Source organism: Fonticula alba (assembly GCF_000388065.1).
Source record: "Fonticula alba strain ATCC 38817 unplaced genomic scaffold supercont2.1, whole genome shotgun sequence".
In the NCBI taxonomy this organism is placed as follows: domain Eukaryota; order Rotosphaerida; family Fonticulaceae; genus Fonticula; species Fonticula alba.
The window spans coordinates 53650-67894 of record NW_009242971.1 but is presented as its reverse complement, the minus strand read 5'-3'; the positions used below and the strand labels follow the sequence as shown (position 1 = coordinate 67894).

Below are 14245 nucleotides of genomic sequence, written 5' to 3'. Positions count from 1 at the left end.
CCCCTGCCACACGCCGCCTCGCCATGACTACCCCCGCCTCGGAGTGGGCCGCGCACATCCCCGATGAAGAGCGCTACTTCATGTCGGATCGGGCGCTCGCGGCGTCGGACCGCAAGCGTGAGGTTCGCCCCCCAGGGTTCCCGTAGCCCGGCAGAGTGTTCCAGGCTCCCCGGCGCGCGCGCGCGCGTGCCACCCGCCCACTAACCTCCCCCGCACACGCGCACGGGCAGATCTCCGCCCGGAATGAGGGCCACCCTGTGCGCCTGGCGGCCAAGCCCCTGGCCCTGGCTCTGGCCGCGGGCCCAGCCGGGGCGCTCTTCCTCGGCCTGGCCGATTGCACCATTGTCCGTCTGGATCTGACGGTGCGTTGCCTGGCTCTGGCGGTCGCCCTCTTTTTCCTTCCCCCCCCCCCCCCGCCCTCTCTTCCCCTCACCTCCCTCCCCGCCTCCTTCGGTCGCCGCGGCCGGGCCTCCGGCCGGCACCTGGCGCAACCTCGCCACGCGGCTGCCCCTCGCGCGTGGTCGACCCCGCCACCTGGCCCGCCCGGCAACCCCCTCCCCCCCCGCACATGCACACGCACACGCCCGCACGCAGACCATGCGCCTGGATGACCCGGCCAGTGCCCTGGTCGGGCACACCGGGCCGGTCACCGGGCTGGCGCACTTCGTCCTGCGGGCGCCGGATGGGACGGCCGCCCGCGCGGGGCCGCTGCTGGCATCGGCCTCCTGGGACCGGACGGTCCGGCTGTGGGACCCGGCCACCGGCGAGTGTCTGGCGCAGCTGGGCACCGCGCTGCAGTCGATCGCGGCCCCGGCCGCGGCCGCGGCCGCCCCCCGGCCGGGGCTCGTCCTGCCCGGCGGGCACACCGAGTTTGTCAAGGCCGTCTGCGTGACCGACCTGCCGGCCGGGGCCCTGGGGGCCCTGCTGCCGGCCGGCGCCAGCCCCACGGTCATCTGGAGCTCCGGCACGGATGGGGCCCTGCGCGCGTGGGCCCTGGTCCCCGGGCCCGAGGGGCGCATCCAGGCCGCGCGCGAGGTTCTCCAGGTCCGCTTCGGCCGCGGCTCGCTCGAAGGCCTGGCCTTTGATGGTGCGTCCTGGGAGCGGGGCGAGTCCTTCTGGCCGATCTGACTGGCATCGCCCCTCGGGCCTCTTCCGCGGTGGCTGTCTGGCGCTTGCTAACCGGCCCTGTTGCCCTGCTGCCCTGCTGCCCTGCTGCCCTGCTGCCCTGCTGCCCGGCTGCCCTGCTGCCCTGCTGCCCTGCTGCCCTGCTGCCCGGCTGCCCGGCTGCCCGGCTGCCCTGCTGCCCGGCTGCCCGTGCCGGACCCCCAGCCGCCAATGGCATCCTGAGTGTCGGCACGTCCCTCGGCCAGGTTCACCGGTTTTCGCTGGCCCCCAACGAGGGGGGCTCCTTCGTGGGCGTGGTGGCCGACGCCGATGGCGTGGCCCGGGTGGCCGATGGCCCGGCCCACGCGACGGCCTCGGCCCAGCGCTTCGAGACCAATGTCACCCACTTGGCCATGCTCTCGCTGGCGGACGGCACCTCGGTGGAGTGCGCCGTGTCGGCGCAAAAGCTGGCCTGCCTGGCGCCGCTGGATGTACGTTGCGCGGCCCTGCCTCGCGGGCTGGCGTGCCCTCATGCCTGCCCGGGCTCCTCTGACGTCCCCCGCCCCCCCGGCACGCGCGCATGCTCCGGGCCTCGGCCGTGTGACCCCCGCGGTCGCCGGCGCAGCCCCAGGACCCCAATCCCCCGGTTATCCTGGACCACACGATCTTGGCCCGGTCGTCGCACTCGCTCCGGTGCATTGCCGCCGGGCATGGGTCCGCCACCGGCGGGCATGGTGCCCTGCTGGCCGCTGTCGGGTCCGAGTGCGGGCGCATCTTCCTCTGGGACCGCCAGGTACGCGAAGGCCTCCCCGCCGCTCGGCGGCGGGGGGCGGCCGAGGGCCGAGCGAATGATCCTGCTTCAATGCTCCATGCTGACTGCCGGGCCTGGCCCCCTTGCCATTGGCAGGACCCCAAGCGGCCGGTGCTCCAGATCCAGGCCCACGGCGACGCGGTGTCCGGCTTGGTTTTCCCCTTCCCCGGGCCCGAGGGGGCGCCCCTCACCTCGGAGCTGATTTCCATCGGGCTGGATGCCACTGTGCGGTTCTGGCGCCCGGAGGGCAGCCTCCCCCTTCCCCGTGGACGTGCGTGCACAGGCTGGCCCCCCTTTTTTTTTCCCCCCCCCCCTCCCCCGCGGCCTGCCTGTCTCTGGCTGCCTCCTCCGGGTCCTCCCCGCCTTCGTCCATTTCTGGCCCTGTCGCGTGGACACACACACACACACACACACACACACACACACACACACACACAGCGAGACTAACCTCCTGACCTGCTCCCCGCGCGGGATGCCGGCCGGTCCCCGGCGCACTCCGGCAGGCGAGTCACTCGTCGACCGCGCGGCCAAGCTCTACGCCGACCCGGAGGCCGACAAGGCCCAGGCCATGAAGCAGAAGTACGATGAGCTCTTTGACGAGCTGTTTGCCACCAGCGACGAGGAGGAGCAGGAGCAAGACCAGTAGAGCCCCGCGTGCAGCGCGCCCAGGCAACAGGCAGGGCGACAGTCCCCGCCCCCCCCCCCCCCTCCGGGTCGGTCTGGGCTGGGGGCAGGGGGGAGGGACCCGAGGATGCCCGCCCCCGGCAGGTGGACGCCATTGTCCATGGGCACCTCCCTGTCACATGAGAATAGATCACGAACGAAACGTGGCTTTGCGTATGGGAAGTGGCGCCCGTGGCTTGGCGTGTGTCGGGCGCTGCGATCCCACGCACGCGGGACTTTGCGGCGGCCGGGATGTGGCTTCTCACGCTCCCTGCGCCGGTCCCGGCGCCCGGCCCCCGCTCCCCTGGCCGGTCGGGCTGACGAGAGCGCACGAGCAGCCGGACCGCCGGCTGGTGTGCCTGCGCCAGGATGGGCTGCGAGGGGGGGGCGGGGGGGGGGCACCACAATAATGGTCCGGCGTGGCAGGGCGAATCGGGATGCCCAAAGAGCCCCCTCGGGCGGGGGCGGGTAGGTATGTCGGTGTGCCTTTTTTTCTTTCTTTTTTTCATTCCGCCTGGGTGGGGGATGAGACGGGCAGCGGGGCGTCGGCGCATCTCCGCCCGGCTGGAGGCTCCGGCGCATCTCCGCCCGGCTGGAGGCTCCGGCGCATCCCCGCCGGGTGACTTGTCAGAGCGAGGCCGGGCGTTCTGCCTGGTTGTGGGCCCGGGATCGGTGTGGCCGCGCATCGTGTGCGCATATCGTGTGCGCGTATCGTGTGCGCGTGTGTGTATGTGTGCGTCAGGGGGCCCGGGCGCTTGTGCAAAGGCGCCTGGCTTGTGGCGTGCTCAAGTCTGGGCCGGCGTGCTTTATTCCCGGATTAGTATTCCCGGTGGTGTATCTCTTTCTTCGGGCCGGGAGGGGGCGCGGGCCAGCTGGGCGGTTTCTGTCTTCGGTTTCGGGTTTCAGGACAGTCCGGCATTCTCGCCCCGTCCGATCCCCCGCCCCCGCCCCCGCCCCTCCGGTCGGCCGGCTGGCCGGTGGTTGTGCCTGCATGTTGGGCTTTGGTCGGGTGGCGGGAGCTTGCGCGGGACCTCGGCCGAGGGAGGCTGCCGGAGCCGGGGCACTATGCGAGCGGCGCGGAAGGGCTTCGCGAACGGGTGTCCCGGCGTGGGTCCGCCCCCTCTGTGGGCCGGGCTTGCCTCCGGCGTCTATTTAAGCCGCCCCCTCGGGCGCCATCTCCTGGCCAGGGTCCGGCAGACTCCCTTGACCGATCGACCTGCCCTCAGCGTGATCCGCACAAACACACACACACACACGCAGCCAAACACACCGAGACACGCGTCGCACGCAGCCCCTGTCCTTCGATCTCCTCCCCACAACGCGAGCATAGCCTCCTGCTGTCTGGGTCTGGCACACGCACACGCACACGCACACGCACACGCACACGCACAAGCAACATGGCTGTCGACACCACGATCACCTCGTACCTGCAGTCGGTGACCGACTTCGGCACCGGCGCCCAGGATCGCGAGCAGCTCCTGGACCAGCTGACCGTACGTCATCGTCGTCCTCTCCCTCGCCACGCTGTCCTGCCCTCTGCGCCCGCTTGACGCCGCGATGGCGCACAGCCCGACGCTAACCCCCCCCCCCCCCGCAACCCTGTCGCACACGGCCACCCAGGCGGTCGTCAACCGGGAGAACCACTTCCGCAAGCTCTTCGCCCAGCACCGCGACCATGCCGACCTGCAGGACCCGCACCTGCTGATGATCCCGCTGTACGAGCAGGACCCGGCGGCGCTGACGGTGCGCGACCTGGACGAGGCGTCGGTCCCGGGCCCGGGGCCCGGCACCGAGCCGGCCTTCCGCATGATGTTCCAGGACACGCCGGAGCAGCGGGGCTTCCGCAAGGCCGCCGGCCAGCTGGCCGTGGCCCCGACGCTGGAGGCCTTCCACCAGAATTGGAACCTCTTCACGGAGGAGTCCCTGCGCTATGTGAACTGGGACAATGTGGTGGCCGCCGGCGGGTCGGTGCTGGCCTGCCTGGCGCCGCTCTTCGACCCGGAGTCGGCCTCCGGCCAGCTGATGGCCGAGGATGCGGACGTGGGCTTCGGCCAGGTGGCCCGGGCCGAGGTGGACAAGCAGAATGACTCCTCCACCAGCACCCTGACCGGGGCCAACCCCACCCCCCCGGGGGAGGCCATCACCCCCAAGCGCCAGCGGTACATCTACCACCATTTGCTGTACCGGTCGTCGGACATCGACCTCTTCATCTATGGCCTGGACGAGGAGGCCGGCCGGGCCAAGCTGGTGGAGCTGTATGAGGCCATCTCGAATGCCATCCCGCACGCGGCGCTGGTCTTCCGGTCGAAGTACGCCGTGTCCATCGTCAGCCAGTTCCCCTACCGGCACATCCAAATTGTCCTGCGCCGGTATGCCTCCCCGGCGGAGGTGCTCATGGGCTTCGATGTGGACTGCTCCGGGGTGGCCTTCGACGGCCGGCAGGTGTATGCCGTGCCGCGTGCCCACGCGGCGCTGGTCTTCCAGCGCAACACCATCGACATGTCCCGGCGGTCGCCCTCCTACGAGACCCGGCTGTCCAAGTATGCGGCCCGTGGCTTCGCCGTGCGGGCCCCCTACTACGACTTGGACCGGGTGGATCCCCAGATCCTGGAGCGCTCCTTCGCCCAGACCCAGGGCCTGGCCCGGCTGATCCTGCTGGAGCGCCTGCGCCTGCCGGCCGCCATCCAGCACTACCGCGATGAGCAGCGCCTCCGGCGCATGCGCAACGACTCCAAGGATGCCCTGGGCACGGAGAGCACGGTGGCCGGCCGCGCTGGCGGCCACCTCCGCCGGCAGATCGAGTACAAGCTCAGCAACGATGCCTTCCTGCGTGACCGGCTTCTGGGGGCCGATGTCACCGAGATGTCGGACTACGCCACGGTCTTCCTGCCGTGGGGGCCCAATTGGACGGCCTCCAGCGTGCAGCGCCTCATGCGCGAGAAGGACCAGATGCTCAACAGGTGCGTGTGTGTGTGTGTGTGTGTGTGTCTGTGGGCGCGCCTCCTCGCCGGGGTTCGCGCCCGGCCGCGCCCCCCTCTTCCTGCCCCTCGGCCGGGCGTTGCCCGGGCGATGCGCGGCGCTGCTCCCCGCCGGGGGTCGGTGGTTCCCTGACTGACAATCGGCCGGCCCATTTGCCCTCGCCCCCCTGCTGGGCTGCTCTCGCCGGCGCCCCGGGCACAGCCCCTGGTTCGACCGGACCAAGTCCTACCACACGCACCCGTGCTTTGTGGGCCGCATGTCGGCCGTCCTGCGGGACTGCTGCGGCTTCTGCCCGCCCTTCCCGGCGGACTTCGACGTCGAGGAGTCCTCCTTCGTGCATGGGCCGCTGCGGTTCATCGCCGACGACCCGGGCCGGCAGTCGATCGGGTCCTTCCGGCCCATCACCGATGGCGACTGGCTGGAGCCGGCCTTCCTCAAGGAGTCCACCAACCTCCTGGCCATGGCCGCCACCAGTGGCGACCTGGGCCTCGTGCAGCAGGCCATGGACATCGAGTCGGAGCGGGTGGTGCGCGAGCGCCAGGAGCTGACCTCCGCCCGGGAGGCGGCCCTCCAGGCGGTGGCCGATGCCCAGGCGGCGGTGGCCGCGCTGGAGCAGCAGGCCGGCACCGGCCCCGGTGCCTCGGCGGCGGCGGCGGCGGCGGCGGCGGCGGCCGAGGCGGCTGCCGCTACCGCCGCCGCCGCCGCCCCCTCGGTCGAGGATGACCAGGCAGCGGCGGCCGCGGCCGAGGTGGCTGCCACGAAGGCCGCGGCCGCGGCGGCCAAGGCCGCCTCGGCCACCTCCTTCGACAATGACGATCTGATCGAGTGGATTGATCTGGCCGGCGAGGCGGCGGACCTGGCGGCGGAGTCGGCCGCCGTGGCGGCCCTGGCCGCCGGGTCGTCGCTGGAGGCGGCGGCCGCGGCCGCGGCGTCCGGCCAGCCGGCCGAGCCGGCGCCCCTGGTCGAGGCACGCGCGCGGCTGGCCGCCGCCACGGCCGACCTGGACCAGCTGACCCAGCGTCTGGATGACCTGGTGGGCCTGCGGCTGGATGCGCGCGATTCGCTGGGCCGGACGCCGCTCATCCTGGCGGTGCTGGCCAACCAGCGGCCGGTGGTGCAGCTGCTGCTGGCCACCGGGCTGCGCGCGCTCCGGGCCTCGGTGCTGCGCCTGCGCCATGGCGACGCGGCCGCGGGCGGCCTGACCGAGGCCGAGGCGGCCCTGCTGGCCGAGCTGGACCCGTGCCTGGTGCTGCGCATCCCGGAGCTGGTGCAGCCCAGCCTCTCGGAGCGGGCCTTCAACGGCCGGACGCCGTTGCACTTTGCCGCGCACTACGACCGGCCGGAGATCCTGGCCGATTTGCTGGAGTACAATCGCGAGGTGTACCTCCTGCTGCAGGAGGCCCGGCGCATTCGCGAGGAGCTGGCCCTGCCGCCGGTGGACACCGAGCCGGCCGAGGCGGCGGTCGCCGCCGCCACCGCCGCCGCCAGTGGCGCCGACTCCAACTCCGACGACGACGGCGGCGATGACGACGACGACGACGACGACGACGACGACGGCGACGACGAGGACTACGAGTCGGCCGAGGAGGACGCCGACTCGGACGCCGACTCGGACGCCGACATCCAGCTCCTGGCCAACATGGAGTCCGATGATGAGGATGGCGACACGGCGGTCGGCAGCAAGTCCCGGCGGATGCTGGTCCCGGCCGGGGCCCTGGCCGACCGGAAGGCCCGGCTCCTGGTGCGGGAGCCCTTCGTGGCGGTGGACTGCGAGGATTGGGACGGCCACCTGGCGCCCCTGCACTATGCCATCCTCTTCGGGCATGTGGCCTGCGTGCGGCTGCTGCTGGAGCACGGGGCCAGCCCCTCGCGCCCGTGCCTGGCCCTGCGCGACAACGATCGCGATGGGCTGACCCCCCTGATGCTGGTGGCCTTCATCGAGGACACGGCCACCGCGGTGGCCATCGCCCGGCTGCTGGTGGCCCCGCCGGGGGACCTGGCGCCGGGGGCCCTGGCGCGGGTGCTGCCGGCCGAGCAGGCCGCCACCGTGACGGCGGCCGCGCGCGAGCCGGCCTCCCTGTGCGACCTGCTGGTCTCGTCGCAGGTCAATGTCCTGGGGCTGTATGCCATGCGCCTGCGGGCGGACCTGCTGCGGGACTTCGTGCGGCCCTGCTTCACGGACGAGCAGCTGGCCCCGCTGCTGGCCCATGTCAACACCCAGCAGCTGAACCCCCTGGGGCTGGCCATCCGCATCGGGTACATGGTGGCCCCGAGTGGGCGTGGCCGCCGGTCGGTGCCGGCCCTGCTGCGGGACGGGCTGAGCCGCGCCGCGCGCGAGGCCCTCACCCTGGACACGGTGCGCGCGCTGCTGGCCCTCGGCACGCCGGTGTGCGTGCGCCTGTCCCACCTGACCGCCTCGTATGACCTGTACCAGTCGCTGGGCCGGCGCATCGGCGGGTATGTCAGCGAGCGGGCGTACCGCGACCTGACGAACGTCGGGCAGCCGCTGCACGCGGCCCTGGAGGCCAACCTGCCGGATGTGGTGGAGGCCCTGATGGCTGCCATGCAGCCGGCGGACTACTATATGTCGTCGAAGAAGATCCAGTACGTGTCCCTCTGTCCGGTGCTTTCCTTGCCTGTGTGGGTGTGGGTGTGGGTGTGGGTGTGGGTGTTGATATTGGTGTGGGTGTCGGTGTGGGTGTCGGTGTGGGTGTCGGTGCTGGTATTAGTGCCGCTGCCGCTGCCTCTCCCACTGCCCCCGCCTCTCCCATTACCCCTGCCGCTGTTGTCTCGGCCTTTTGCTTGCCTCCCGTCGCGTCCGGCATTCGCCGCGCGCGCAGCCCCCCCCCCCCCCCCTGGCCCAGCGCATGGTCGGACCCTTCGCTGACACAAGTGCGCCTCGTCCCGCCGCCTCTCGCCACACAGGCAGACCTTCCCCGCGGAATTCGCCAACTACGACGACTGCCAGCGGACCAACTTCAACCCGCTGGACTTCCTGATCGTGGCCGCGGCCGACATCGTGCGGCAGAATGCCGGCAACCCGGCCCTGCTGGCGGCCTTCCGCGAGGTGGCCCCCGACATGATGATCCTGGTGAACAGCATCTACTCGGATGAGGAGCTGGAGCTGCCGGCCGACGGCCCGGACCAGGTGGTCGTCAACACGGCCGGCCTGGAGGTGGACCACATCCAGCGCCTGGTCGGGGCCCTGGCGGCCGGCATGCGTGCCAGCCTGGAGCGGGCCTTTGCCCAGGTGACCGGCGTCGTGCCGACCGCCACCGACCCGGACGCCGACCTGGACCTGCATCTGGCGGACTTGGAGAACCGGCGCTTCTTCCCGGCCTACCAGGCCCCGGATGCGGGTCTCTGGCGGGCGGCCGGCGATGTCACCGGCCTGCACATGCCGCCGGAGCACCTGCTGGATTCGGATGACGCGGTGTTCATCCTGCGCAATGCCATCCGCCTGCGGGACCGCGTGGACCGGGAGACCCGGAACCCGGACAGCAAGTTCGGCCGCCCGGTGCTGGTGCCCTTCCACCAGTCCAGCGACCATGTGAATGTGGTCCTGCGCCAGCGGCGCGAGCTCCTGCGGGAGATTGCCCGGCTTGACGCCCTGGCCGGGTCGGAGCCGGGGGCCGCCGCCGCCGCCGCCGCCGCCGGGCCGGGGTCCAGCCACATGGCGGCCGTCCTCCGGAAGACCGACCTGCGCCGTCTGAACTACTCCCTGGGCCTGGCCCTGGACGAGGAGGACATGCTCCTGGCGGGCGGGGCCCCGGGCGACCATGCGGCTGCCGGCAGCAGCCAGCTGGACCGCCAGTCGGTCCTGCGCATTGCCGTGGCCGACCTGATCAACGACACGCTGGAGAACCTGGCGGACCTGCGCGCGCATGTGTTCATCGACACCATGCGGCGCATGGGCCGGCTGCTGGCCCTGCTGACCGGGCGCTTCGGCCTGAGCGCCACCTTCAAGGTGCAGTTTGCCCCGGGCCAGCGCAAGCGCGTGCACCAGGGCGGCTTCGACGACCCGGCGGTGCTGGCCGTGTCCACGGCCACCCAATTCCACCAGGCCAACCTGGCCAACTTCGCGCCGGCCGGCCTGGTGGACGTCCTGCTGGCGGACCTCACCGGGCCGCGGCTGCTGGCCGAGATCCGGGCCCGGTCCGGCCTGGAGGCCGAGCTGGCCGAGCAGCCGCTGCTGGCCACCTTTGCCGGGGCGCTGGCCGACATGGGGGCCGAGCACCTGGCCACCACGTGCCAGGCCCCCGGCAGCCAGGAGGAGGCCAGCGCGGCGGCCAGCACGGCGGCCAGCGCGGCGGCCGACGAGGCCGGCTCCCCCTCGCCCGGCAGCGCGCCCCCGGTGGCCTTCAAGTACCCCACGGCCCGGGCCGATGTGGCGCCGCTGCGGCTGGCGTTCAAGGCCGGCGATCGGATCGTGCGCGGCGAGCACATGGAGGCCATCTACCGGGGCTTCTTCGAGGCGGTGCTGGCCGGGGACCTGCCCCGGGTGGCGGACCTGACCGACAGCAAGCGCCATGGCGACCGGGTGGCCCTGGTCCACTGCCACTTGGTGGACTCGGTCATGAGCAACCCGCTGATGCTGGCGGTGTGCCACCTGGCGGACCCGGCCCCGATGCTGGGGCTGCTGCTGCGGCGCCTGGCCCAGCAGTACCGGCCGCATGTGAGCAAGGCGGCGGTGCAGCTGCTCCGGTCCGGCGCGGTGGACCCCGGCGCCGGGCGCAGCTCGCGCGTCAACAACCTGGCCCTGCTGGCATCCGCCGGCGGCAGCCGGTACGACAGCGATGGGGACCTCTTCGACAGCGATGACGCCGACGAGTCGGACTCCTACGGCGACAGCGACTCGGCCGACAACGAGGACTCCATCTTCCTGGACCTGGAGGCGGCGCTGCTGGCGCAGCAGGACCTGCTGGCGGCGCCGGCGGCCCTGACCAAGGCCGAGGCCGCGCGGCAGGCCTTCAGCCGCGCGGCCCTGGCCAACCGGGCGGCCCAGCGGTCCATGCGCGACTCGGCCGGCGGCGAGCCGGCGGCCGGCCCCGGCCCCGGCCCCGGCAAGCGCCCGGCCAAGGGCCACCTGCCCTACTGCCCGGTGCACCCGGTGGAGCTGCTGGACAATGTGGAGGGCATGTGCCTGGTGACGCACCGCCGGGCCGGGCACACGGATGCCCAGCTGGCGGCGGTGCTGCGCCTGGCCGACGACCTGATCCCCCATGCCCGGCACCACTACTACAATTGGTACTACCAGCGCGGGGCCAACCGGCGCCTGCACCCGGCGGATTCCGCCGGCCTGCCGGACATGCGGGACTGCCTGCTGGATGGGCGCCGGGCCGAGGACCCGCGCCTGGACGGCCATGTGCAGCAGTTCCTGCGCGGCCGGCACCTGAGCGCCAGCACCGGCATGGACCCGCGGCCGTCGCATGTGGTGCCGCTGACGCTGATGCACATGGTCCTCTTCCAGGCGGCCGGGCTGGGCGACGAGTCGCAGGCCCTGGCCCTGCTGCTGGCATTGCTCAATGGCCTGCAGCTGGTGGACGATTATGCCGTGCGGCTGGCCACCCTGGCCGCGGCGGCCCAAGGCCATGCCGCCTTCCAGGCGCCGCTCTTCCAGCTGGGCGAGCGCATGATGGCCAACATGTGGCGCGGGTACCGGCAGCCGGTGGCCCTGCCGCTGGACATGGCCATTGCCATGGGGCTGCCGCGGTCGCTGCTGCTGACCATGCTCCGGCGCTTTGGCGGCGGGTTGCACCTGTCGATGGTGCCGCTGCCGGCGGACCTGCCGACGGCCAGCACCCGCCGGCACACGGTGCTCACCCGGCACACGGAGACCGGGCTCTTTGCGCCGCGGGCGGCCGGCGGCGAGGGGCTCCGGAGCTCCGGCCCCAACATGAGCATGCTGGTGCAGCTGACCGGTGGCCCGAGCAGCTTCACCGATGCCGGGAGCTCCGCCACCGAGGAGGGGACCCTGGTGTCGCGCCTGGGCGACTTCCACCATCCGTTGGGGTTCATCGCGCCGCCGGTGCGGGCCCTGCTGGCCGGGCATGTGGACCTGGCCCGGTGGCTGGCCTGTGACCCGGCCCCGCGGCAGGCCTTCCTGGACTTCTGGCATCGGGCGGTGTCGCGCGTGCCGGTGGGCCAGGCTTGCGCCCGGGCCCTGGCCGACCCGGCGGCCGCGGCGCTCCTGGTCCCGGCCTCCGAGCGCAGTGTCCTGCGTGGCCTGGCCCGGGAGATGTTCTTCGAGCCGGAGCCGCTGCTCCGGTCGCTCTTCCGCCTGGACACCGTGCTCAAGGTGCCGCCCATGTGCCGGCATGGGTACTATGCCAACACGTCGCCCGGCAACTTCACCCAGTACATGACGGCCCCGGCGGCCCTGGCCATGGCGGACAATGGGCCGGGCCTGCACACCCTGCGGGGCATCCTGGCCGATGACCCGGCCTATGGCCTGACCCCGGGGCAGGTGGCCGACCTCGGGGCCGTCGGCTGGTACAGCGGCACGGACCTGGCCCCGAACAGCGTCCTGCACCAGACCCGGCCGCTGTACTGGCAGCATGTGGAGGTGCCGACGCGGCCGGTGTCCACTCGGCAGGTGGCCCAGGCGCCGTTGGCCATGGCCGCGGCATTGGGCCATGCCCGGGCCACGGAGGCCCTGCTCCGGGACTTCGCGGCCGACCCGCTGGCGGCCGACCCGGTGACCGGCTGGACGCCGCTGCACTTCGCCGCGCACCAGCACCAGCCGGTGGCCGTGCGGCTGCTGCTGGAGGCCATTGCCGGCGGGGCCGGCCCGGCCGGCGGCAGCCCGGGCCAGCGCCTGCGCGAGGCCCTCTTCGACCGCCGCTGCCTGCTGGCCGGCCTGACCCCGGTGCACCTGGCCGCGCAGGAGGACGCCCATGCCGTGCTCGGGGAGATGGCCATGGCCTTGGCTCGTGCCGATGCCGGTGCCGGTGCCGATGCCGATGCCGGGTCGGCGGCCGAGCCGATGCCGGTGTCCCCGGCGCGGCTGCTGCTGGCCCGGGCGGAGCTCCTGCACCCGGACCGGCAGTCGGCCGCCGGGGATGGGGCCCTGCAGCTGGCCCTGCGTGCCGGGCATCTGCTCCTGGCGGTGGACATCGTGCTGGACCTGGCACTGGCGCGCTTCGGGGCCGCGCCGCTGGCCGCGGCCGCGGCCGGCCACCACCTGTCGGCCGCCGACCAGGAGGACGCCCTGGCCCGGCTGGCTGGGGACTTCTTCGAGCTGCTGGAGCGCCGGGCGGCGGCGGCGGCGGCGGCGACGGCGACGGCCGGCGACGACGACCACCACCAGGCCCCGGCCTCGCCCGAGGCCGATGCCCGCTTCGACTGGGCCCTCCTGCGCCGGGCGGCCCTCGGGGAGAATGCCTTCGGCCTGTCGGCCGCCGACCAGGTGTTCATCCTGCACCGGGAGCTGCTCGGCGCGTCGGACTCCTCCAGCGAGGTGTTCCACCCGGAGGCCCTGGCCTGCGGGGCCCTGACCCGGGCGCTGGGGGTCGTGGCGCCGGCGGCGAAGCCGGCCCTGCCCCGGTCCCCGGTGCAGGGCCCGCTGCCGGCCGCCGTGGCCACCCCGGCCGGGCCGCAGTATGTCACCAACTCGGCCCGGTGCTTTGTCCCGCTGCTGGACCTGATGGTGCTGCTGTCGCGCGCGCCGGCCGGCCACCCGGGCAGCCCGGTCCCGCGCGGGGTGCTGAGCGCGGCCCGCGTGCGCGAGACCCTCTTCGCCGTGGCCGACCGCACCATGCAGCACCTGGAGATGCTGCCCTCCAACCGGCACTTCCGCAACCCCTACTCCTACGACTATTCCAGCGGCCGGGGCAATGCCCCCCGCCGGGAGCACGTCAAGCCCGAGGGCTACCCCTACCCGGAGAAGGTGCAGATCATTTCCACCAAGAACCAGCCGGACTTCTTCACCAACCGCGCCCTCCTGGTGGATGTTGCCGCCGAGTGAGGGGCCGTGTGCTGCCCGCTCCCCCGCCGTCTCCCTGTCTTTCTCCTTTTTTTTTTCCTGTCTTTTTCCCTCTTCCCGTCTTTTTCCATCTTCCTGTCTTTCTGCCGGGTGTTCCCCTGCATGCGGTGTCGCCTTGTGTGTCGGGGCACCCAACCAATGCACCCCCTTCTGGCCTTTGCGAATGCCTGCGCCCTGCCTCCCGCTGGCGAGCATGTGTGTATGTGTGTCTGGCGGGGTGGGGGGGAGGGATGCGAGAAAGAGAGAGCGAGAAAGAGAGAGCGAGAGAGAGAGAGAGAGAGAGACCTCCGCGGTGTGGGGCGGGGCTGGCGCGTCCTGCTGGCCGTCTGAGTGTCTGGCCAGCCTGGCTGGCCTCGCGCCGGCGGCCGATGCGCCGATGCGCCGGAGGGCCGGGGGGCAGGGGCGACCGCCGGCCGTGGGCGCACGCGCGCGCGTGCCCAGCACGGGCGTTGTTGCCCTGACGCCGCAACGAGCCCGAGGGCGCGCGCGCACGCCCGCCGCCAACGAACATCAGGCCGCGTTGGGGGCCCCTCGGTGTGCTCCTGTGGCTCAGTAGGTAGAGCGTGGGACTGTTAATCCCAAGGTCCGCGGTTCGATCCCGTGCGGGAGCGCGCCCCTCTCTTTTTAGTCCTCCCGGGAGTGTCGCACCCTCGCCCGCCCGCCCGCCGCCCGCCGCCCGCCGCCCGGCCCTCAAAGACCGACGG

General features: G+C 72.7%; 3 protein-coding genes and 1 non-coding gene across 4 annotated transcripts in view; 3 read left to right on the top strand and 1 right to left on the bottom strand.

Annotated features, from left to right (window-relative positions):
- On the top strand, window positions 1–2616 carry H696_00015 (hypothetical protein). Its single transcript, XM_009493855.1, has 7 exons — window positions 1–122; window positions 231–362; window positions 595–1087; window positions 1330–1595; window positions 1730–1897; window positions 2012–2186; window positions 2419–2616. The coding sequence occupies exons 1-7, from the start codon at window positions 24–26 to the stop codon at window positions 2559–2561; spliced, it is 1476 nt and encodes a 491-aa protein (XP_009492130.1). The 5' UTR covers window positions 1–23; the 3' UTR covers window positions 2562–2616.
- A 1359-nt stretch (window positions 2617–3975) lies between these two features.
- Window positions 3976–13523, top strand: H696_00014 (hypothetical protein; the record flags this gene model as incomplete). The annotated part of the gene is made up of 4 exons (XM_009493854.1): window positions 3976–4071; window positions 4199–5538; window positions 5759–8161; window positions 8483–13523. The coding sequence occupies 4 exons, from the start codon at window positions 3976–3978 to the stop codon at window positions 13521–13523; spliced, it is 8880 nt and encodes a 2959-aa protein (XP_009492129.1).
- Window positions 13524–14079: 556 nt separating this feature from the next.
- On the top strand, window positions 14080–14152 carry H696_00013. The gene has a single exon. It is a non-coding gene; the product is annotated as a tRNA-Asn (tRNA).
- A 13-nt stretch (window positions 14153–14165) lies between these two features.
- Window positions 14166–14245, bottom strand: part of H696_00012 (hypothetical protein) — a gene marked incomplete at its 3' end in the record, with an annotated part of 7154 nt that continues 7074 nt past the window's right edge. Inside the window, exon 6 of the mRNA XM_009493853.1 lies at window positions 14166–14230. Within this exon, the coding sequence (XP_009492128.1) occupies window positions 14166–14230 (65 nt within the window). The remainder of the gene's footprint in view (window positions 14231–14245) is intronic.